General features: G+C 42.8%; 1 protein-coding gene across 1 annotated transcript in view; it reads right to left on the reverse strand.

The window, feature by feature from the left end:
• Positions 1-21,853, reverse strand: part of LOC309549733 (cytochrome P450 2G1-like) — a 101,646-nt gene that overhangs the window by 23,415 nt on the left and 56,378 nt on the right. Inside the window, exons 6-7 of the mRNA XM_082250224.1 lie at positions 8,231-8,407; positions 4,795-4,936 (exon numbers count right to left, since the gene is read on the reverse strand). Of these exons, the coding sequence (XP_082106350.1) occupies positions 4,795-4,936; positions 8,231-8,407 (319 nt within the window). The remainder of the gene's footprint in view (positions 1-4,794; positions 4,937-8,230; positions 8,408-21,853) is intronic.

Here is a 21,853-nt window from a genome sequence, read left to right on the forward strand (position 1 = left end):
AGAAGGAGAAAAGGGGAACGGGAAGAAAAGAAGGGGAAGAGGGGAAGAGGGGAAGGGAGAGGAAAAGGGAAGAGAAAAGAGGGAAATGAAAGTGGGAAAAAGGGGAGGGGAGGGAAAGGAATAGGGAGGGGGTGAATGGGGATAAGGGGAGAAAGGGAAAGGAAAGGGAAGGTAGGGGATGGGAGAAAAAGGAGGGGAAAGACGTACAACCAAGAGAATCAGATTATGCAGTCCATAGACTAAAGAGCTAGGTAAACAAAATGGGGGAAAGAGCAAAGAATATTTTTCAAATTTAAGTCCTATAAAGGATATATAAATATTGGACTTTGTTACACAGGCATTTATATAATTTATTTTGGGGCATCCTTTGGAATTGGTTTCTCCCCATGGGTCCGGCAGATTTATACCCCCAACCATTCCCTTACTAGCCTACTTAAAGGTGAATATTTAATTTATTTAATTTTTTTTAAAATTAGGGTTGTTTCACGTAAATACATTTTTTGCACTATTTTATTTATCCCTTTTCCCCCATCCTCTTCTTTATCCAGTATGAATGTATTTTATTCATTATGATTTTTGATATGTGACGTACAATATGTATTTTTGAGATTCTGTATAAACTTTAATGATAATCTATCCCGCGAAACACGTCAACCTTTACAAGCTGATCTCAAGGTCATATGAACAGTGGCTTTAGATGGCTAACTTGCACACATGGTTTTAAGTCTTTTTAACCACTTAAGGACCAGGCCTATTTTTGACACTTTTTGTTTATAGGATAAAATCAGTATTTTTTGCTAGAAAACTACTTAGAACCCCCAAACATTATATATATATATATATATATATATATATATATATATATTTTAGCAAAGACTCTGGAGAATAAAATGGCGGTCATTGCAATATTTTTTGTCACGCGTTATTTGCGCAGCGGTCTTTCAAACGCCATTTTTTTGGGAAAAATTACGAAAAATCACAATTCACTGCATTTAAAAAAAATCAGGCAGTAAAGTTAGCCCATTTTTTTGTATATTGTGAAAGATGATTTCACGCCGAGTAAATAGATACCCAACATGTTATGGTTTAAAATTGCGCACACACCCGCGGAATGGTGACAAACTATGGTCAATAAAAATCTCCATAGGCGACGCTTTAACATTTTTTAACGGTTACCAGTTTAGAGTTAGAGTGTAGCTTTTTTTTTTAATTATTGCTCACACTCTGGCGATCGTAGCGATACCTCACATGTGTAGTTTGAACAGCGATTTTATTTGCGACACGATTTCCGTATATGTTTTCTTTCGTGCACGAGTTCACGGAGACGGGTGGCTAAATATTTTTTTTTTTCCTATTTATTTTATTTCTTTTTTTTTTATTTTAACACAGGTTTAAAAAAATAATAATCTGATCACTTTTATTGCTGTCACAAGCAATGTAAACATCCCTTGTGACAGCAATATGCAGTAACATGTATTCTTCATGGAGGGATCGGGGTCTAAATGACCCTAGATCCCTCCACTGAACTTCTATGTATTCAAAACGTCGAAAACTGCATTTTTGAATACATTCACTTTTGGAAACTGCTGCCTTTGGCAGCCAAGTAACCTGGATGTGACGTCATGGACGCCGCCTCCGGGTTACATGATCGGAGACTCGATCGAAGCCGCACTCGGCTTAGATCGGGACTCCATCCGGCAGACGGATGCGCCGGATGCTTGCTCGGGCCGCATCGGTCATTACCGCCGGAAAGCCAGCCACTGGCTCTAAAAAATGGTATCGGGATGATGCCTCTTGCTAAAGGCATCATCCCGGTACAACCAGTATCGGTTTGATGCCTCTTGCTAAAGGCATCATCCCGGTACAACCACTTAAAGTCAGCTGACGTAGGTCTACGTCAATTTGCGTTAAGTGGTTAATGAACATGTTTGCTATATGTTAAATAAAGTGTTACATTTTTATTTCTATTGTATGTCTGTATCATACCCTAGGAGGCATACACATTTACATTTTCTATATGTTAATTACATATTGGGTAATACCTCCAAAAGGTTGAAATCACCTTACATACAATATATTCTTTCTTCTATCTCTAATATATATCACATAACAATACAGTTCACTCAAATAAATTCACTCAGCGATGTGATGACTGAGCTCCCCATACCATCCCATTATGCATGAGGTCACTTAACGTCATAATCATTATGTGGACCCAAAGGTACCACCATAATATCAGACACTCAGTGCCTGAGTTTGAAAACTCACAGATAACCTGCTGCCTCCTGACCTCCTGTACTATCTCCCAGGGATGACTCTCCTTTATTTGAAGGAACCAACTCCTAGCTCATATTCTGACCATAGAAAAATGCCTAAAAAAATAGTTAAGTGTTGGAAACATACCTCTCCACCCTGAAAGAGGGAACTACTTAATAGCATTGGAATGTGCAATTGATGGAGCACTTGTTAGTCAAAATTCATAACATCTTCGACATCTTTAACGCTTTGTAGGAGCCTTGGGACCTCATTAATCAAGAACTTAGAGAGTCATTTTGTGTAGCCTTCCTAATATATGAACCTTCACAGCTGGACACCTAACTGTTGCCAGGTGTAGTTCCTACTCTAGCCAGCTGGTAGTGCCTTGCTACCTTGGGGATGGAGTAGAATCCTTAGGGGAATAATGATCCTCTGCAGCCTTTGTAGGTGTCACAGGAAAGGCAGATATTTAAATGGATGTTGCAACAACCAGTGACCTTCCGCTGCCATTTTGGTTGAAGGCAGTGCTAATATATAGCAGTGCCCTGATGGGTTTGGTGCCCATTTTTTGAGTGGTTAGTGTAGGTAGAGGAACCCGTCTAGCAGAGACAGAGAACTAGGATCAGGAAAAGGTTCCAGTCTAAGAAGGGACAGAGCAGAGGATACTGCATATGTGCTGTAGTCAGCACTGATCTCCAGTATTGCTGCTGCCGCTTATGTCAGCTACAGGCCAGCCCACCACCCCTCCTACAGATGCTGCCCCAGTAAGATCAACTCAGGCTTTGTTGTTATCCACTGTGCTGAGAATACACTGCTGAACATTGACACTGTACAACATTCCTGTATCAGCCAACCTAGCTGTATTGCTCTGCCACTCCTGTGCCTTAAGGACTGTGTAGCATTCGGCTGGCACCTGCTTTGTGCCTGCGTGGAGTGATTTCTTTACCAATTACTGAGTATTACTGAATCTGTTACTGATAGTTACTGTACCTGATACAGAGTATTACTGAACTTGTTACTAGTATCACTGAACCTGTTACTGAGTACTGATGGGCCTGTTACCCCAAGAGATACTGCACTTGTGTAAGACAAAGCTGCTAGTGCTCACTTCTATGCTCTACAAGTAAAAGTGTTATTTTTGGAACTATGCTTCAGACTCTAAATTTGTTGTTTCCTTATGTAGGGTACCATACAGCTGGCCACACCCGCAACCCTTCTCATCCCCTGCTCTTTCTGCGCCAAGTGTTAAATTGTAGGCCTACAGTGTTTTTATGGACTTGTTTTCCCTCTGTGTACACACTCCAATGTTGAGCACGCAGCAGGACTTGCACTCAGCCTTACTTACTCTATGTCTGCGTTTCCCCCTGGGTGAGCCCTTTAGTCTCTGCCCCCTCATGCCACCACTCTCTCACTTTTCTTTGCTTATGTTTTCTTCTCCTCTCGTACTCCCTCTTTTCTTAGGTTGCCTACACATCCTTGGTTAACTAATTTATGATGCTTTGTGTACTATTTACCTTGCTCTTCTTTTTCTGTAAAATATGAAAATACTTTAAATAAACAGATCTATAAAAATACTCTGTCATCTTGCCTAAGCAGTACACAGTGACAATGTCTCTGCACATTGCACCCACTTATACTCACATTGAAACTGCTACTTCCTCTTTTGGTGCAGCAACACTACCCTACACTTCCCAGTTTGGGGGAGCATGTAGCTTCCTCTCCTGTGACAGTGCTAGAGCCAAGAAGCCAAAATCATTGTCACATGACCGAGAGAGTGTCATATCACCACTCACCATAAACCATGATTTCAGTGTCGGCTATGATAGAGGAAGGAGTGGCAAGAAAGAGCAGGCAAGGGAAGTATAAGGGGGGTACACTTTGCAAAGATATTGTCACTTTGCCCTGCATGGCCAAGGTGACAGTGGGTCTTTAATTGCCAATAGGCTACACTCGACTAAGGCAATTTCAACCCAATGTACTAAGGCCACTGACTGCTTCATCAGGAATGCTTAGGCCCCTCAAATGATCGATTTATGATGAGTAAATGATTCAGAGCAGCGACTCACACCCACCCTCTTCCCTCCATATGGCTATACACAAAGTTTCAGTGAGGGATAGACTGCATTAAAGGATAGCCAGTCTTCCTTTTGAAAACCCATAGTGCTGTGAGAATCCTTTTTCATGAGCTAGATTTAGATACGTAAATATTAAAAATAGATTTAAAAACAAACATTTCAAATATTATAGTATCCCTTTAATAATTGGTGTTGGTCGTAGAAAATGATAGTGTGCCTAATTTGCTGTTGGGTGAAAACAGACAGATCACTTGCCAAGCATGCTGTCTGGCCATGGACAGGATTGAGGAGCTAAAAGTCACACAAGTCTCTATCTGTGGGCCTGCATTTATAAATAACATTTGGTGAGAAAGGTGGCAGTGAGAATATGGAAGTCTTCACCCTCCAAGTGCCACACTCACTTATAATACAGATGTTCTGAACGCAGTGTGATTCTTTCCCCATTGATCAGTCACAGCCTTACCTTGGATATCTGGATATTTTATCATCACCAACAGGCCGAACTGCAGATTGTTAGCTGTGGTATCTGTTCCAGCAATGAACATTTCGAACACAGAAGCCTGCAAGTTCTCCTGGCAAAATTCACTATTTCTCACATCTTTCTCCTGCAATTTAGAACCAGAATTGTGAATTTCAGTCTGTGCAAGGCTCACTTCTGGTCACTTTACTCAGCAGTTTGGTTTGCAGCTCCTCTAAAGATGGACGTTTTTTTTTTTTTTTTTTTCTGCTGCCTGTGGCCTATTGGGAGATTCTTATTCACTTGTCCCAGAGACACAACAGGATGTGACTATTGTCCAAAAAAACGGTTTCCTGTCACCAGAACATTAGACCCAACTGGAATATTTCTGTTCTGGTTACAGCTGTAAAATTTAGAAATCTGTGTGCCAATAACAGTGGCCTCCATTTACACTCTCCATTTAGTGGGGTCTATCCAAAAAAGCCAAAAACCACGCACTAAGCAGGATCCGAATGCATATTTTCTGACTGTATTCAAAGCATTTTTGACCTCCATTCACACAGTGGGGTCCATCCAAAAAGATGAGGCACCCATAAGGTGTGGTGATGGGCACATCTGTGTATTAGGTCTTATGAAGCTTATGTCCTTTGGAGCACAGCAAGGCTGGCAATATCACCTGGATTTGCATAGGAAGATGGAACTTATTATGTCTTTATTTTGTCACTTTTGTCATTTTGTTTGGGTTTGATATATAGAGATTCCCGTATCTGTGGGTAGCGCTTCACCTGCATTTTTACATATATTTGATATAGTAGTGTGGTGATTGCACAAATGGGTTTAAGCAGCTTCCATTTTTTCATTTTACTGTATTATATACTGTACATATTATTGATTGCACTGACATTAGTGTAAGGTGTTAGGTTTATTTATTTTAATAGAGGGATGTCTTTTGTTCATGTTTCACATCTGAGGTTTACAAACACTTTAACATTCTACTAGGATGAATATACTGTATAAAAAAGTAACAGATGGGTAAAAATACTTTTGTGGAGATCAGACGTTAACATAGTCATAGTACCGTGATGAACACTTCTAGTTGAATAATATTCCTAAAGTGGAACTTAAGTTAGCAATTAGGTAGAGTGTAATTACAGAAGAGGCATGCACTGTCTCTTCTGTAATAAAATGCCCCTATCTGCCTTCTTGCTGTCTTCTGTGCAACTGTTGACTGAGCTGCACATGCACAGCACAGCTTACAGGGCTAGACCGGTCTCTGTCCGGGATGACTAACTCCTGTACATGTGCAGGTGAGAAGTCATCCTCTGCTGGCCAATGATGAAGCCCAAAAAGCAATGCTCAGAAGAATATGACACTGGTTGGACAGGTAAGTATTCACCTTTTAGTTCTGCTTTAAGTTATCCTGCATTTACTGCATGCCTTTCACCTAACTGCAGATTTCTAACAACTGGCATAGTCCACTTTTCAAAAAAATAATTAATGCACCCACATTGTTTAAAAAAAAAATGTACATTTATTGATTTTTTTTTTGCATTGGAGCCTGCAAAGTTTGCAACTACGATCAGCGGATCATGGTCACAATGCTTTGGTCTCCTGCAGACTGTTCCTCCATCTGCAGATCTGTGGAGAGAATTTATGTTTAGGTGGAACTTCATCCACTTACAAATTAGATCCTAGGGTTTTTATTAATTTTTTTGGCCATACAGGAAATTAGAAATTTGCTTAGTAGTGGAAAAAATAAGAAAATACCACTCCAAAGATTTTTGTTCAGATTAGCCCTATTTATTGTTGTATTTGATAAATGAAGCAATACATTTTGTGAATTCCAAAGGGCCCCTTTCATCAGGGCTTTGAAAATGTTGATAAAGGCTTTATTCTGGACAATAAACGGTAATATTCTAGGGAACAAAAGACTGTAAATAGCAGGAGTCTGCTTCCAGTTCTAGGTTAGGCATTGAAAGATGAACATTTTTTTTTTCTATTATTTGGACACAATCTAATTTTAATACCTTTTCCTAAAACCTTCAAAACTTCTCATTTGACTATGGGTAAAAAACTCCTCTATAATACTGTGCCATATGCAACACAAAACAAACACAACATAAAACAAACAACCTCAGAGATCTCAATGAATCTAGCTAGAATACTCTTAGGACTCTTTCACACTATCGTCTGTCGGACAGACTCCGTTTATCTCAGCTGGGGATCGATCCGACAATTCCCCGCTGAGCAGGAGGATGACAGCTGTCTCTCCGCGCTGTGTGCGGAGACACAGCTGTCAGTTTCCCATACATCTCTATGGGGGAATCAGATGCGAACGGACTGTCGGTCCGTTCCCATCCGATCCGATCTGCTGGACGGATGGAAAATAGGGTTTCCATCCGTCCAGATTTGACGGATCGGATGTCAGCGGACATCCGATGCCCCATAGGGATGCATGGGGGGACCGTTCAGATCCGCCAGAAAAACGGACAGGCGGATCTGAACGGTCCGCCTGTGTGAAAGGGGCCTTAGGTTATACAGCTCAATCAAGGTTCACTCAATTGATTCCCCCATCCACACTAAATATTGTGGGTGGAGGAATCTACCCTGATGACTATTGTATAGAGATACCCCCTTCTGCTGAATGTCAGAACAATGAGTGCCTCTGATAGGAGCCAATCACTGTTAAATAGTTACATAGTAGGTGAGGTTGAATAAAGACAATAGTCCATCCAGTTCAACCTGTGTAGGTGTGTGTGGCCGTAATCATCTTGCATACCCCTGAATGTTCTGATCCTTGAGATGTACGTCTAAGAGTCTTTTGAAAGCCACCATACTTCCCACAGAAACCACCTCTTGTGGTAGAGAATTCCACAATCTTGTAGCCCTAACAGTAAAGAACCCCCCACGTTGCCTGAGGTTAAAACGCTTCTCCTCTAATCGCATTGTATGCCCTCGAGTCCTCATGCAATCCTTTCGACTGAACAGCTTTTTTTCTATGCTGAGATCACCATTGAGATATTTATAAATTGCTATCATGTCCCCTCTCAGGCGTCTCTTCTCCAGGGAGAATAAATCAAGCGATTGAAGACGCTCTTCATAATTAAGGTCCTCTAATCCCCTAATCAGTTTAGTTGCCCTTCTCTGGACTCTCTCCAGCTCCAACACATCCTTCCTAAGGACTAGTGACCAGAACTGGACAGAATACTCCAGATGCGGTCGGACCAGAGTTTTATAAAGTGGAAGGATTATAGTCTTATCTCTGGAATACATCCCTTTCTTTATGCATGCTAATATTCTTCTTCGGCCAACACGTTTTTACCCTAATTCTTTGGTTTTGAAATCAACTTTGGTAGAGCCAGGTGGGGTCTACAGGGCCAACCACAGCTCAAATTTCTGGTTGGAATTCCAGTGAATCTGCCTGAAATTTAAGTCATGTTACCTTGCTGGCCTGGATGAGGAAGCAGTCTATGAAATCTCGGGGGAACTCTGCATCCAGGGATCTCCTGTGTGAGTTAATTTCCTCCTTGATGAAAGATTTCACATGCTCACAGTCTGCAAACACCTTCTGATGAGGGCCCGGAAGATATTTCATTACACGAGAAAAGGAAACATACGCCTGAGTGGGGTGAAGAACAAATATATAAAAGACTGAATATTAATGAATATTTGTAATCAATAATATATCAATAAATGTATTTTTTAAAAACAAGCAGTGTAAAATATTTGAATTTGTCTGTAGTCTGAGTCTCTTGCAGCCTCTGTACAACAGAGCTTAGACTGGGAGAGGGAGAAGCAGCACAAGTCTGCTGGAGTGCAAACGATCATGCTGATAAGCAGGGAAAACAAAGTAATACAGAGATGAGCTTGTAAATGTGCTATTTATCCTTTTACTGTCCAATCACAGGGGACCAGTAAACATAAGTAAATAACATAACATAAGTAAATACGTAAAACTGCAAATGAGAAAGATCAGGTCCTCTTTGCTGTGGGGAAGAGCTGTGTAATTCTTGAAACTAGATGAACTTTAATGGCATCCCAGTCATAATCCGTAGGGTTCAATATTGAGTTGGCCCACCCTTTGCAGCTATAGCAGCTTCAAATCTTCTGGGAAGGCTGTCCACAAGTTTTAGGATTTGGACTGGTGCACAAATCATTTTTGAGGTCAGGTACTGATGTTGGATGGAAAGGCCTGGCTCGCAGTCTCTGTTCTAATTCATCCCAAAGGTGTTCTATCGGGTTGAGGTCAGAACTCTGTGCAGGCCAGTCAAGTTCCTCCACCCCAAACTCGCTCATCTATGTCCTTATGGAGCTTGCTTTGTGCACCAGTCCCAATCATTTGGTGGAGGGGGGATTATGGTGTGGGGTTGTTTTTCAGGGGTTGGGCTTGGCCACTTAGTTCCAGTGAAGGGAACTCTTAAGGTGTCTTCCTGTTCCAACATGACTGCACACCAGTGCCCAAAACAAGGTCCCTAAAGACATGGATGAGCGAGTTTGGGGAGTTACATGCACAGAGTCCTGACCTCAACCCAATAGAACACCTTTGGGGTGAATTTGAGCAGAGACTGCGAGCCAGGCCTTCCTGTCCAACATCAGTGCCTGACCTACAATGCGCTTCTGCAAGAATGGTCAAACATTCCCATACACACTCCTAAACCTTGTGGACAGCCTTCCCAGAAGAGTTGAAGCTGTTATTGCTGCAAAGGGTGGACCAACTCAATTTTGAACCCTATAGACTAAGACTGTGATGCTATTATAGTTAATGTGCATGTAAAGGCAGGCGTCCCAATACGTTTGATAATATAGTATATACAGGTGCATCTCATAAAATTTGAATATCCTCAAAAAGTTAAATATGATGATGTATTTAGCTCCTGAAGAAGTGGTGACTCCCCCGCGAAACATGTCAAGCACATACAATTCAGGTGGTATTTGCTACAGTTGACAGATCTTTGGTCATCCCATCTGTGATTAACTTTTTGTAGAGCAAAACAGTTAATGACAGAAATCTGTGTCTATGTTTTAGATATGGATATGTTTTTTATATGCCTTTGAACAAAATTTGATAACATTTTTTAAACCGTTTGTTTTGTCAAGCCTTAGTTTATACGGTACCATCATAGTCCATACATGCCTCAATTTTTCTTGTTCTTTTATCATTAAAAAGGTAATTTATTTCAGTAATTAAATTCAAAGAGTGAAATATTTTATATAGATGTGTTACACACAGAATGATATATTTCAAGCATTTCTTTCTTTTAATTTTGATGATTCTGGCTTACAGCTAGTGACAACCCATAATTCAGTATCTCAGAAAATTAGAATATTACATAAGACCAACAAAAAAAAAAGGATTTTTAATACAGAAATGTTGGCTTACTGAAAAGTATGTCCATGTACAGTATAGTATGCACTCAATACTTGGTCAGGGCTCCTTTTGCATGAATAAATGCATCAATGTGGCGTAGCATGGAGGCAATCAGCCTGTGGCACTACTGGGTTGGTATGGAAGCCCAGGTTGCTTTGATAGCGACCTTCAGCTCATATGCAGTTTTGGGTCTGGTGTCTCCCATTCTTCTCTTGACAATACTCCACAGATTCTCTATGGGGTTTAGGTCAGGCGAGCTTGCTGGCCAATCATAAACAATGATAACATGATCATGAAACCAGGTATTGGTACTTTTGGCAGTGTGGGCAGGTTCCAAGTCCTGCTGGGAAATGAAATCAGCATCTCCATAAAGATGTTCAGCAGAGGGAAGCATGAGGTGCTCTAGAAGTTCCTGGTAGAGGGCTACACTGAATTTGGACATGATAAAACACAGTGGACCAACAGCAGCAGATGGCATGTCTCCCTAAATCATCATAGACTATAGAAACTTCACACTGGACCTCATGCAGCTTGGATTCTGTGCATCTCCACTCTTCCTCCAGACTCTGGGACCTTGATTTCCAAATGAAGAGCAACATTTTCCACAGTGTTCACAGTAATAGGTAAAAAGAAATCTACCACTGGGTAAAGCTGTGGTAGTGAAAGCTCTCCAAAAGGGACTACACGTACTTCGATTTTCTAATCTGTTTATTGTGCTATTCAATCAAAAGTATAAAACCTGCAAGAAATCCAATAGTCATAACATCCTTTCTGATCTATTTAGACTCAGTTTAAATCAGATTTGATGAAACCGAGTCAATCAGCCCGAGGGAAAAATTGCTGGTTGTTTAGCATTAATCAGCAGCACTGGGATGCTTTGTTTGTGAAAACAACTGTATCCTGATCAATCAAATGTTTGTGTTATGTTATGATCACATCTTAGCTATTGATCAAAATTCACTACCTGTGTGTGGCTATTGATCAATTATGGCACCATATATAAAGAAAGAAAGGGGTTGGGACTTTAATTGAGGCTCATATACTAATGTGCCTCCATCCATGTATTTGGAGAAGCTTCTCCAATTATGCCACCAGACAGGACCGATTGGGAAACAAATCGATCAATTATTTAACCGTGTGAAGGCAGGTGCAACTTGGCCTTTTGTTGTTTTGATTCTTTTGTGAGTGTAGAGCAGCCTTTCTCAACCTTTTCAACACAGAGAAACCCTTGAAATAAATTTCTGGTCTCGGGAAACCCCTGCTAAAAATAAAAAATCTACAACTCATGACACATTAGTGTAACAGTCAGTGGGAAGAATGCTCCTTACTCTTTTCATCATTGGGAAGAATTACCAACTTATAGATAGCTAAAAGGAACAATGGTGTCATTGGGAATTTATCTGAGAGGCATAAATTGCCCATTTCTCAAGGAACCCCTAGCAACCTCAGGAGGAACCCTAGTTGAGAAACCCTGGTGTAGAGCATCAGTTTAGTGTGAATCTAGTGACAGTGCAGTGTGAGTGTGGTGCGACCATTCATTTTACATTAGTGTCAGTTTATTTTGTCAGGACAGGTTTCCTGCAGTATGTTTCAGTGTGTTACTGCACATTTAACGCAGTATATTTTAGTGTATTAGTGCGCGTTTACCACAGTATATTGCATTGCGTTAGTGCACATTTAATGCAGTATATTTCAGTGCGTTGGTGCAAATTTACCGCAGCATATTTCAGTGCATTGGTGCACGTTTACTGCAGTATATTGCAGTGCAATAGTGCACATTTAACATGGTATTTTTCATTGCGTTATTGCACATTTACTGCAGTATATTGCAGTGAGTTCGTGCAAGTTTAACGCAGTATATTTCAGTGCGTAGGTGCACGTTTACTGTAGTGTGTTACTGTATGTTTACTTAAGTACTATATATTGCAGTGCATTGGTGCACATTTACTGCAGTATATTGCAGTGTGTTAGTGCACGTTTAATGCAGTATATTTCAGTGTGTAGGCACAGGTTTACCGCAGTATATTTCAGTGCGTTATTGCACGTTTACCGCAGTATATTGCAGTGAGTTAGTGCAATTTTAACACAGTATATTTCAGTGTGCAGGTACACGCTTACTGCACTATATTGCAGTGCATTACTGCACGTTTATCGCAGTATTTTGCAGTACATTGGTGCACGTTAAAAGCAGTATATTTTAGTCCATATGTGCAGGTTTACCACAGTATATTGCAGCACGTTGTTGCACGTTTACTGCAGTATATTTCAGTGCAATAGTACACTTTTACTGCAGTATATTGTAGGGTGTCAGTGGAGTGTGTCTGTGTAATAAATACTCAAGTTAAAGTGCACCAAACACCACTTTCCATTGATTAAAGTGCATCCACATACACATTCTTCATCTTTATTATATATTGTTAATAAGCCCCCCAGCATGTCTGTGAGGCCAACATGAAGAGGTAGATGTTCCCATGGCACTGTGAGGGGGCCAGCAGTGCATGTGTCCACAGGCAAAGGTGGACATGGTCCATCCTCAGACAGGGCATCATTTCATTTTTTAGTGATGTTGCCTGTGCTATCCAGCCACAGCATGCAGAGGAGGTGGTGGACTGGCTTAGTAAACCATCCACATCCTCCTCATCCTCCATCACCCAAGCAGAGACTAGTGTGCAGTCTACCGCAGCTGCATCCTTGTCCACAGCTACTCCTGCCATAGCCCCAGCATCAGGCATGGAGGAGTCAGCCACTTGCTTCTTGACGATGCACAGCTATTACTTGATTCAGATGTTGGTTCTGAGGTTGAGGAAGGTAGGAACATGACCCTACAGAGAGGGTAGAACACTGGTAAACAAGAAATTGGTAGTCATGTTCCCCAGTTTTGGAGGCATTGAAGCAAAGCAAGACATATGTCAACCCTTAACAGGTGATTTTCCTTCCCCAAAACCCTTGGGAGTAGTACGTGGCTGGGAGGAGGCAGTTCCAGATACTGTAATCCTCAGTGACCACAAGGAGTCTGCTTCTCATGCCTCCGCAAACTTCCAGTGCATGAGCTCCCTCATTCTTTAAAGCCTGCGAAAGGACCCAAGAACACGTGGCATCAAGAAGAAGGATCAAAATTGGTTGGCAACCCTCCTTTGAAGGAGAAAAGTCTCCTGGAACCAATCCCGTCCCCACAGAGCGAGCAGAAGATGAAATCTCTTGAGGACATAGTAAAGAGGAGTTTATGTAATGGCTTTCCCCACTCTGGTAGATTACAATCTGGTGGAAAAATGTAGCTTTGAGTCTTCTGTTGGTCAAGAGAGGAGTGGTGAAGAAGAGGGCTGCCTCAGTGAGGCATTTAAAACATTTTTTAGTCCTCCGCACCCAGGGCTTTTAGCTTCCACATCCCATCAGCAGAGTCTACAGCATATGGTGGGAGATTATCTAGGGGCAAAAACAGACATGGAGAGCTTTCCAGTTGACGATCCACTGGGTCATGAGAATAGACCACTGGCCAGAATTTGCCCAGTATGCAATTGAGCTGCTGGGCTGCCCTGCATCGAGAATGCTTTCTGAACAGGCATTAAGTGGTGCCGGAGGTTTTGTGACAGATAAGAGAGTGTGTCTGTCTACAGACTCCGTGGACCAGCTGACATTTATCAAAATTAATCAGTCCTGGATTAGCAGCAGCTATGAAGCCCCTGATGCTGATATTGCTGAATAAGTGCTTTCTGGATCTCAAATCTCTGTAAGACTGCCCAGGCTGCCTAGCTTTGTGGGTTTTGATTTAATCTGGAAGAACATTTTTGGTACAGGTTTCATGGGCACAATTAACACCCAAAGACCACTTTTTCCATATCTGTAAAACAAGGCAAATTCTTGTTTTCATCAAGAGTACCTCTATAGGGTTATGATGTGAAGGCACCACCGACACCCAAAGACCAATTTTTCTAACCCATTTGACAGGTGCATAACATTTAAATTTTTGACAGCAAGGCCAATTCTTGCTTTCATCAAGAGTACCTCTATAGGGTTACGGTGTGAAGGCACCACCAAATTTTTCCGCACTTGTTACTTCTATCCAAAGTCTGCAAAAGAGACACCAGAATTGAATTTAAAAAATGTCTAATCTTGTTCACAGTGCACTAAATTGTGGTCTCATCATACTGGCTCCTTAAATCATTATTTACAAAATAATGAAAGCCTGCAGGAAAAATGTCATTTTTTTTGGCTTGAAAAATGTCATTATTGATGCAGCATGTTCTATACATGGTACCGATGTGCCACTTTAAAGGCAGACTAAGGGGACCCCTCAGGCACTATATTTAAAGGATTTTTTTATTTTTGTTGTTATGTTTAATTCTTATGGTTTCACTTTAAGCATCAATAAAGCATTGCTCAATTAAAAATGATGTTTTTTAAAAAATGTTTTTTTGCATTGATATATGTCCCCCAGGGCAGTACCCTACCCTCCAATAACCATTGTATGCCCAATTATTTGTATATGCCCCTATAAATGTGCACTTTTGATTTTAACAGTTTGGGTCCTATAGACTTCAAAGGGGTTTGTTATTCGGTTCTGAACTTTTGCGATGTTCGAAAGTTCTGCTGCGAACCGAACAGGGGGTAGTTGGGTTCATCTCTTTTTATCTATACTGCAGAAAAACCTAGCACCTCACACTAGCACACTAAACTAGCAGGTGCTATATAACTAAAGGCAAAACTTTTTGTTAGTTTTGGATAGAGTGGAGCAGGAGTGCCTGTCAGTTTGTATTGCTGTCTGTGCCCTCATTAGGGAGATTAACCCTCTCTATTTGTCCTGTTTACCATTATCACTGAAAGTGAAAGTATAAGAAAATCCAAAATTTTGGGTTGTCACTAGAAAAGTATTACAGGGGAAATCTTCCAATGGGGACACTAGTTCTGGTGACCTGGGGGTCCCCAAGGAATTCCCTTACTTTGAAGGGATTTACTCTCACTTCATGTTTTGCTATGGGACAGGAAGTGAAGGGAAATCTCTGCAATGGGACAATCTGACAGGGGTTATAACCCTCCCTTGCTCTATCAAAAATGAAAAAAAAAAAAAAAAAAAGTTTGCCTATAGTTCTACTTTAACCACTTGCCGACTGCTCACATTGCTGCTACTGCAGCGGAGCGGCTCGGCTAGGTCCAGCGTCGTAGACCTATGTTGGGCGCATTCACGGCTCGCAGGGCATGCTCCCGCGTGCCCTGCGAGCCAATCCTGGTCTGATTTGGGTGAGAACCGATCAGTCACCAGATGCAGACCAATGATTTTTGGTCTGGATCTAGTGATCGGTTCTAGCCAATGGCATCATGTCCCCTGTCTGTGTAATGTAAACACAGGTAGGGGAAGTGATGTCATTTTCCCTTCTGGGGCCCTTTGGGTTCCAGGAGAAGAAGGAGAAGCATCTAAAACGTGAGTTCCACCTAAGACTACACTGACACTACCTCACATATGCAAATTTAACCCCTTGATCACCCCTGATCCCCCCCCCCCAAACCCTCACAGTGAACACTATATACAGTGGTATACAGATCTTTTACTGATCACTGTATTTAGTGTCACTTGTGACCCTAATTTGCTCTTGCGCTAGGCCCAAATAGGGTTAGGGCACCCGCCATCTATCCATTAATAAACTTTTAACCCCTTGATCTCCCCCAGTTAAACCCTTCACTCCCTATCACACCGTGCACTAATATATACAGTATATCAGATAACTACTGATCACTGTATTAGTGTCACTTGTGACCCCAGTTTACGCTTGCGCTAGGCCTAAATAGGGTTAGGGCACCCGCCATCTATCCCCTAATAAAATTTGAACCCCTTGATCTCCCCCAGTTAAAGCCTTCACTCCCTATCACACAGTGCACTAATATATACAGTATATCAGATAACTACTGATCACTGTATTAGTGTCACTTGTGACACCAGTTTGCGATTGCGCTAGGCCCAAATAGGTTTAGGCCACCCGCCGACTATCCCCTATAAAGGTTTAGCCCCTTGATCTCCCCCAGTTAGCCCCATCACTGCCCTGTCACAGTGTTCACTATATACAGTGATTACCGATCACTGTATTAGTGTCACGGGTGACGCTAGTTAGGCTAGTCAATTACACTAATACACATACACACACATACATACACACCCCTATTACTAGTATAGTGTTTGAACAGATCAATATCTGTTCTGATCAGAACTATACTAGTGTCCCCATAGCTTAGTGTTCCCAAAAGGCAGTGTTTGCACAATCAGCACTGATTCCTGACAGCACCTGCGTTTAGCCCCTCCGCCCAGCCCACCCTACCCAGGCAAGTGCAGTAATCAATAGATTACTGTCACTTACAAAAAACACAAATCACACAAAACCGCTGCGTTAGCAGAGTCAGGCCTGATCTCTGCTAGCACTAGCAGTTTTTTTTTTGTAGCGACCAAATAGTCCTTGACAAACACTTGCTTTTTTACCCGTTAGTCACACTACTGTATCGGTAAATTTAGTTGATAAAATGTCCAAATGGTGGTACAGTAGTGCAGAGGCTTACAGTATACTGACCATATCAGATGAGAGCAATGGGGAAGCCTCACTGACAGAATCAGGGTCAGTATATGAACCTGTAGACAGCAGCGGCTCCCTGACAGACAGCTCCGACGACGGGTGGGTCCCTGCTAAGGTCAGGCATACCTGACCCCATTCTGGAGTTGCTGAGATGCAAGAACTGGATGTTTCTCGTATGCAGCAGAGTGCCAGTACTAGTGCCGCTCACACTTCTTGTGATCTGGCAAGCACGAGCGACCTAATACACCCTGGACCTAGTACAAACAGCACTGCAGTAAGACTTGGTGACGTGGCGAGTCCCATAAGTGCAGTTGAAGTTGGTGTGGTGTCTAGCATGAGTATTGGCCCGCTGCCACCTCGTATTCGAAGACAGGCCTATAGAGCCCATAGTGTCCTCCCTGGAGCGCTGGCATATCCTAATTGGCAGCCCACAGATTCTACAGCACCCGTACTTCCCCCATTCACTGCCCAACCCGGAATTCGAGTGGAAACAGCTGGTTTTAATTCCCTTAATTTTTTGAGCTGTTTTTCACTGAAGATCTTTACAGATCTATTGTGGATCAATCAAATTTATATGCACGTCAATTCATCGCCACCATCCCAAATTCGCCCCTTGCCAGACCATTGGCCTGGAATTCTATAACGGTTTCCGATTTTAAGACCTTTCTGGGCCTATCCTTCAACATGGGCATTACAAAAAGAGTGAATTGCGGTTATATTGGTCCACTGACCCAATTCACCAAATGCACGTGTTCTCTGCTGATATGTCCAGGGCTCAATGTTAAATGCTATATTCTTTCCAACCCTGTCAGAAATTCCATTCAGACCAGAGAAGGCATCAGGCACTCCAATCTTTCCAATGCCTCTTTGTTCAATCCCCCTGGTCCCTTGGCTCCTTCACTGGGCGTGTTCAAGGACCTGGTGATTAAGGATTTGGAAAAACTGGAGATCAAACGCATGTATGCCGATAAGAGGTTTGATGTTGGGTTAAAATCTCTGCAGTCTAGAGATGATCTGGTGGTTAGACCAGCAGACAAGGGAGGGGGGATTGTGGTCTTGGATAAGACAGCATATCTGACAGAGATGTCCAATATCCTGTCGGATCGGGACACTTATTCACTTCTAAGATCCAATCCCACCCGTAAATATAAGAAAGAGCTTACTACACTAGTAGAGAAGGCTTTTGAGGACAATATCCTCAATAAAAAGGAGAAACTGTTTTTGATCCCTATGGCTCCAAGGGTATCCGTCATGTACTACCTCCCTAAGGTCCACAAGAATCCGGTTAACCCGCCGGGCCGCCCCATCATCAGCGGGATAGATTCTGTGACCTCAAGGGTTGGTAAGTACATTGACGGGTACCTACAGCCATTGGTGGTTTCCACCCCCACCTTTCTGAGGGATTTGACACAGGTGATCCGGCTCTTGGATGGGATACAGTGGAGGGAGGGCTATCTGCTGGCCACCGCAGATGTTGCCTCCCTCTACACTATCATTTCCCACGAGCACGGACACCAGGCAGTTTCTTCCTTCCTACAGAGGGACCCACTGCTCATCCCAGCACAAAGGGAATTGGTCCTAAATCTCCTCTCCTTTGCCATGACCCACAACTACTTCTGGTTTGGGGGTACTTATTACCTCCAGACCAGGGGAGTTGCCATGGGTGCCAAGTTCGCCCCTAGCATGGCGAACTTGTTCATGGCAAAGTGGAAGGAGGATTTCATCTTTAGGGACCAACGTGATGAGCTAGTGATGTGGAAAAGGTACATCGACGATGTGCTCCTCATTTGGAATGGCACCGTCGAGTCCCTTTCCCAGTTTTTTGAGGATTTGAACACTAATATCTTTGGGATACGCCTACAACATGAGGCGAGTTCATCCAATATTCACTTCCTCGACCTCAACATTACAGTTAAAGGTAGCGAATTGGTGACTACAACTTTTTTTAAAGCCACGGATCGTAATGGCTATATTGGGACTGACAGTTACCATCACCCCTCGTGGCTTAAGTCGGTGCCCAAAAGCCAGTTTACAAGGATCCGTAGGAATTGCACCCTAATCGAGGACTACTTTCAGCAAGCACGAGTCCTTAAAGGGAGGTTCCTAGATAAAGGGTACTCTAACTCTGAACTGGATTTAGCGATTCAGGAAGTGGCTGGCCTAGATAGAACAAGCATGCTAGCAGGTTCTAGGGCTAACAGGGAGCCTAATACAGCATTCACCACCGCTTTTGTGACCCCATACACTCACCAATTTCGGGATATCAGGAAAATCTTTAACCGACATTGGAATGTATTGAAAAATGATAGAGTGTTGGCTCCTGTTGTTGGAGAAAGGCCCACAGTGGTGTTTAAGGGCGCTCCGCCTTTGAGACTCAGGGTGGCACCAAATATTGTGGACCCTCCTGCTAGGACCACTCACCTCTTTCCTGAGATAAAAGGGTTCTTCCCTTGTAGGCGATGTGTGGTTTGCAAAGCCAATGCCATAAAGGAACGAAAGGTTCTATCATTTCGTTCCAACGCCACACAGAAAAGTTACCCTATCGACACGTTCATCACATGTACAACAGAGAACGTAGTCTATATGCTGGAATGCCCGTGCGGGTACCAGTACGTGGGCAGGACCACCCGAGCCATGAAAACTAGAGTGAATGAACATCTTGGTAATATCCGTCGAGGTTTTCCGAAACATTCCGTTTCGAGACATTACCTGGAATGTCACCATAAAAAAGCTGCTGGGACTAGGATTATAGCCATTGACAAATTTACCCCACACTGGAGGGGGAGCAATGTGAGGAGGGAGATCTCACGACTTTAGACCAGGTGGATTTTTGACCTGAAGTGTTACACCCCCTTTGGTCTCAACGTGGATTGGGATGTCAACTGCTTTATCAACAACAGCTGATTGGCAGATTGACTCCCTAGACCCTCTTCCACTTGTTGTCTATTGTCTTTTTCTCTCGTGTCCCAGTACCCCCGGCATTGCACCGCATCCGAGTACAACATCTTGAGTGCACTGCTTGGGAACCTTTTTCTGTACCCCTAGGTGTAAGACCGTTAAGGAAGTACCATCTTTTTACTGCCAATTTGCTTATCCCATTTTTCCTTCCCTTACTTTGAACAGTTTTGGAGGGTTTGCTGTCCCAGCTGATATATAGATACCACTGGGCAATGTACTAGATTGAGCACTATAGTATTTCATATATACTATGTGACCTTCAATTTATTCAACTTCAATTTATTGCATGCAGATGGGTTTGAATTTTATCATTTGTTATGGTTTGTAACTTATTTAATTTGGTTTTATATATAATGCACTTGTTTTTATTTGTGTTTTTTGTATTTAACCTGGTTGCAAATTTACCTGTTTTTATTATGCAATTACACATTGCATATAAGATCGTTTGTAATGTGGTTGGACCACAATTCCCAATTTGCTGGCTGGATGTTGGTTTATGGTTTGGGGGGACGGTTTGCGATGTGATGGGTCCTTTCTGGCTGGCCTTGGGCGGTCGGAGGACCTCCATCCTCCATTGCTGACTGTCTTCTCTGCCTCTATCTTGAGCTTCCTACGCCAGGCTTCTGTAAGTTCAGCACCGCCTCACAGCAATGCTGATCGATAAACCGGAAGTGCGTCATCACGCACGCCTCGACCGGAAGTGCGTCATCACGCACCGGAAGCGGAAGCGCGTCATCGCGCACCGGAAGCGGAAGTGCGTCATCACGCACCGGAAGTGACAACATGGCCACATTCCAAACGATCTGGGGCATCCTATAAAAGCGTGCTGCATGTGGAGGGCTTTTGCCTTTGAAAACGCCTTTGCAGGATGAAACGCGTCAGATACGCTAGCCCCCATGCAGTCACGCTGTTCCAGCCGCGGCCAATCAATCGATTAACATGCCTGTATCAAGCAGTTACATGGTCCTATGCGGATGTTCTGTGGCTGTTCGGAGAGGAATTGGGTTGTCTATTCGTTTCTGGTGACTGACTTCGCACGCCTGTTTGACCTTCCTTAACAGGGGGTCCAACTGTCTGGTAAGGGTACATCCTTTATTGTTTGTGTGATCTCTGCCAAGAAACTCCATTTGCAAGAATTTTGTTGGATCTGTGGCTACATTTTCAGCATTTGAATCCTTTTCCTCCACATGGACTTATGGACATTGGTTCACCTCCTTTCCTTTAGTTAGTTATTCCATTTAGTGGCGCTGTACCATCTTTACATCGATACGAACAAATATTTTGGTTCATGCATTTCAATGACAATGAATTCTGTCGTCCTCGGGGAGACCCTGAATATGATCGGCTCTTCAAAATTCGGCCCCTCGTAGACCACTTCAATCATTGGTTTGCAGCCTTGTTTACCCACAAGCAAGATGTCTGCGTTGACGAGTCCCTGATAAAGTTTACTAGCCGCCTTGCTATGAAACAGTATCTTGCCAGCAAGCGTGGCAGATAGGGTCAAACTGTACAAGCTGTGTGGCAGGGCCACAGGCTATACAGTTAGTTTCCGTGTCTATGAGGGAAAAGATAGCACTGTGGAGCCCCCCGAATGCCCAGACTACATAGGGAGAAGCTGTAAGGTAGTTTGAGACTTGGTGTCACCCTTATTTAGAAAGGGGTACCACTTGTACGTGGACAATTTTTATTCAAGCGTGCCACTTTTTAGACACCTCGCTTCCCCCAACGGCTAGTAAATGCCCCACTGAGTCCGGGGGAGAGAGCGTGCTTGAGGTTCGATGAATTGCTTGCAGTGAAGTGGAGGGATAAACTGAACATTTTCGTTCTGTCCTCCATTCACCCAGACACAGCAGTCGAAATTACTACGGTCACCGGTGTTCTTGTTGAGAAGCCCCTCTGTGTCCACGACTATAACCGTAAAATGGGAGGCTTGGACTTCAACAACCAGATGATGGGACCATACTTAATTGCCGTAAGGCCAGACGCTGGTACAAAAAAGTGTCTGTATACCTATTTCAATTGGCTATTTACAACACTTTTGTCTTATACAAAGAATCTGCCGGAACATTATCCTTCCTACAGTACCAGGAAGAGATAATCACAGCCCTTCTGTATCCAGCTGGTGCTCCTGCCCAACTTCCCCAACCAGATGCAGTGAGCTGGCTGCATGAGAGGCATTTTCCGT

The sequence above is a fragment of the Pelophylax lessonae genome, assembly GCF_965119305.1.
Source record: "Pelophylax lessonae genome assembly, chromosome: 3".
NCBI classification, from domain to species: domain Eukaryota; kingdom Metazoa; phylum Chordata; class Amphibia; order Anura; family Ranidae; genus Pelophylax; species Pelophylax lessonae.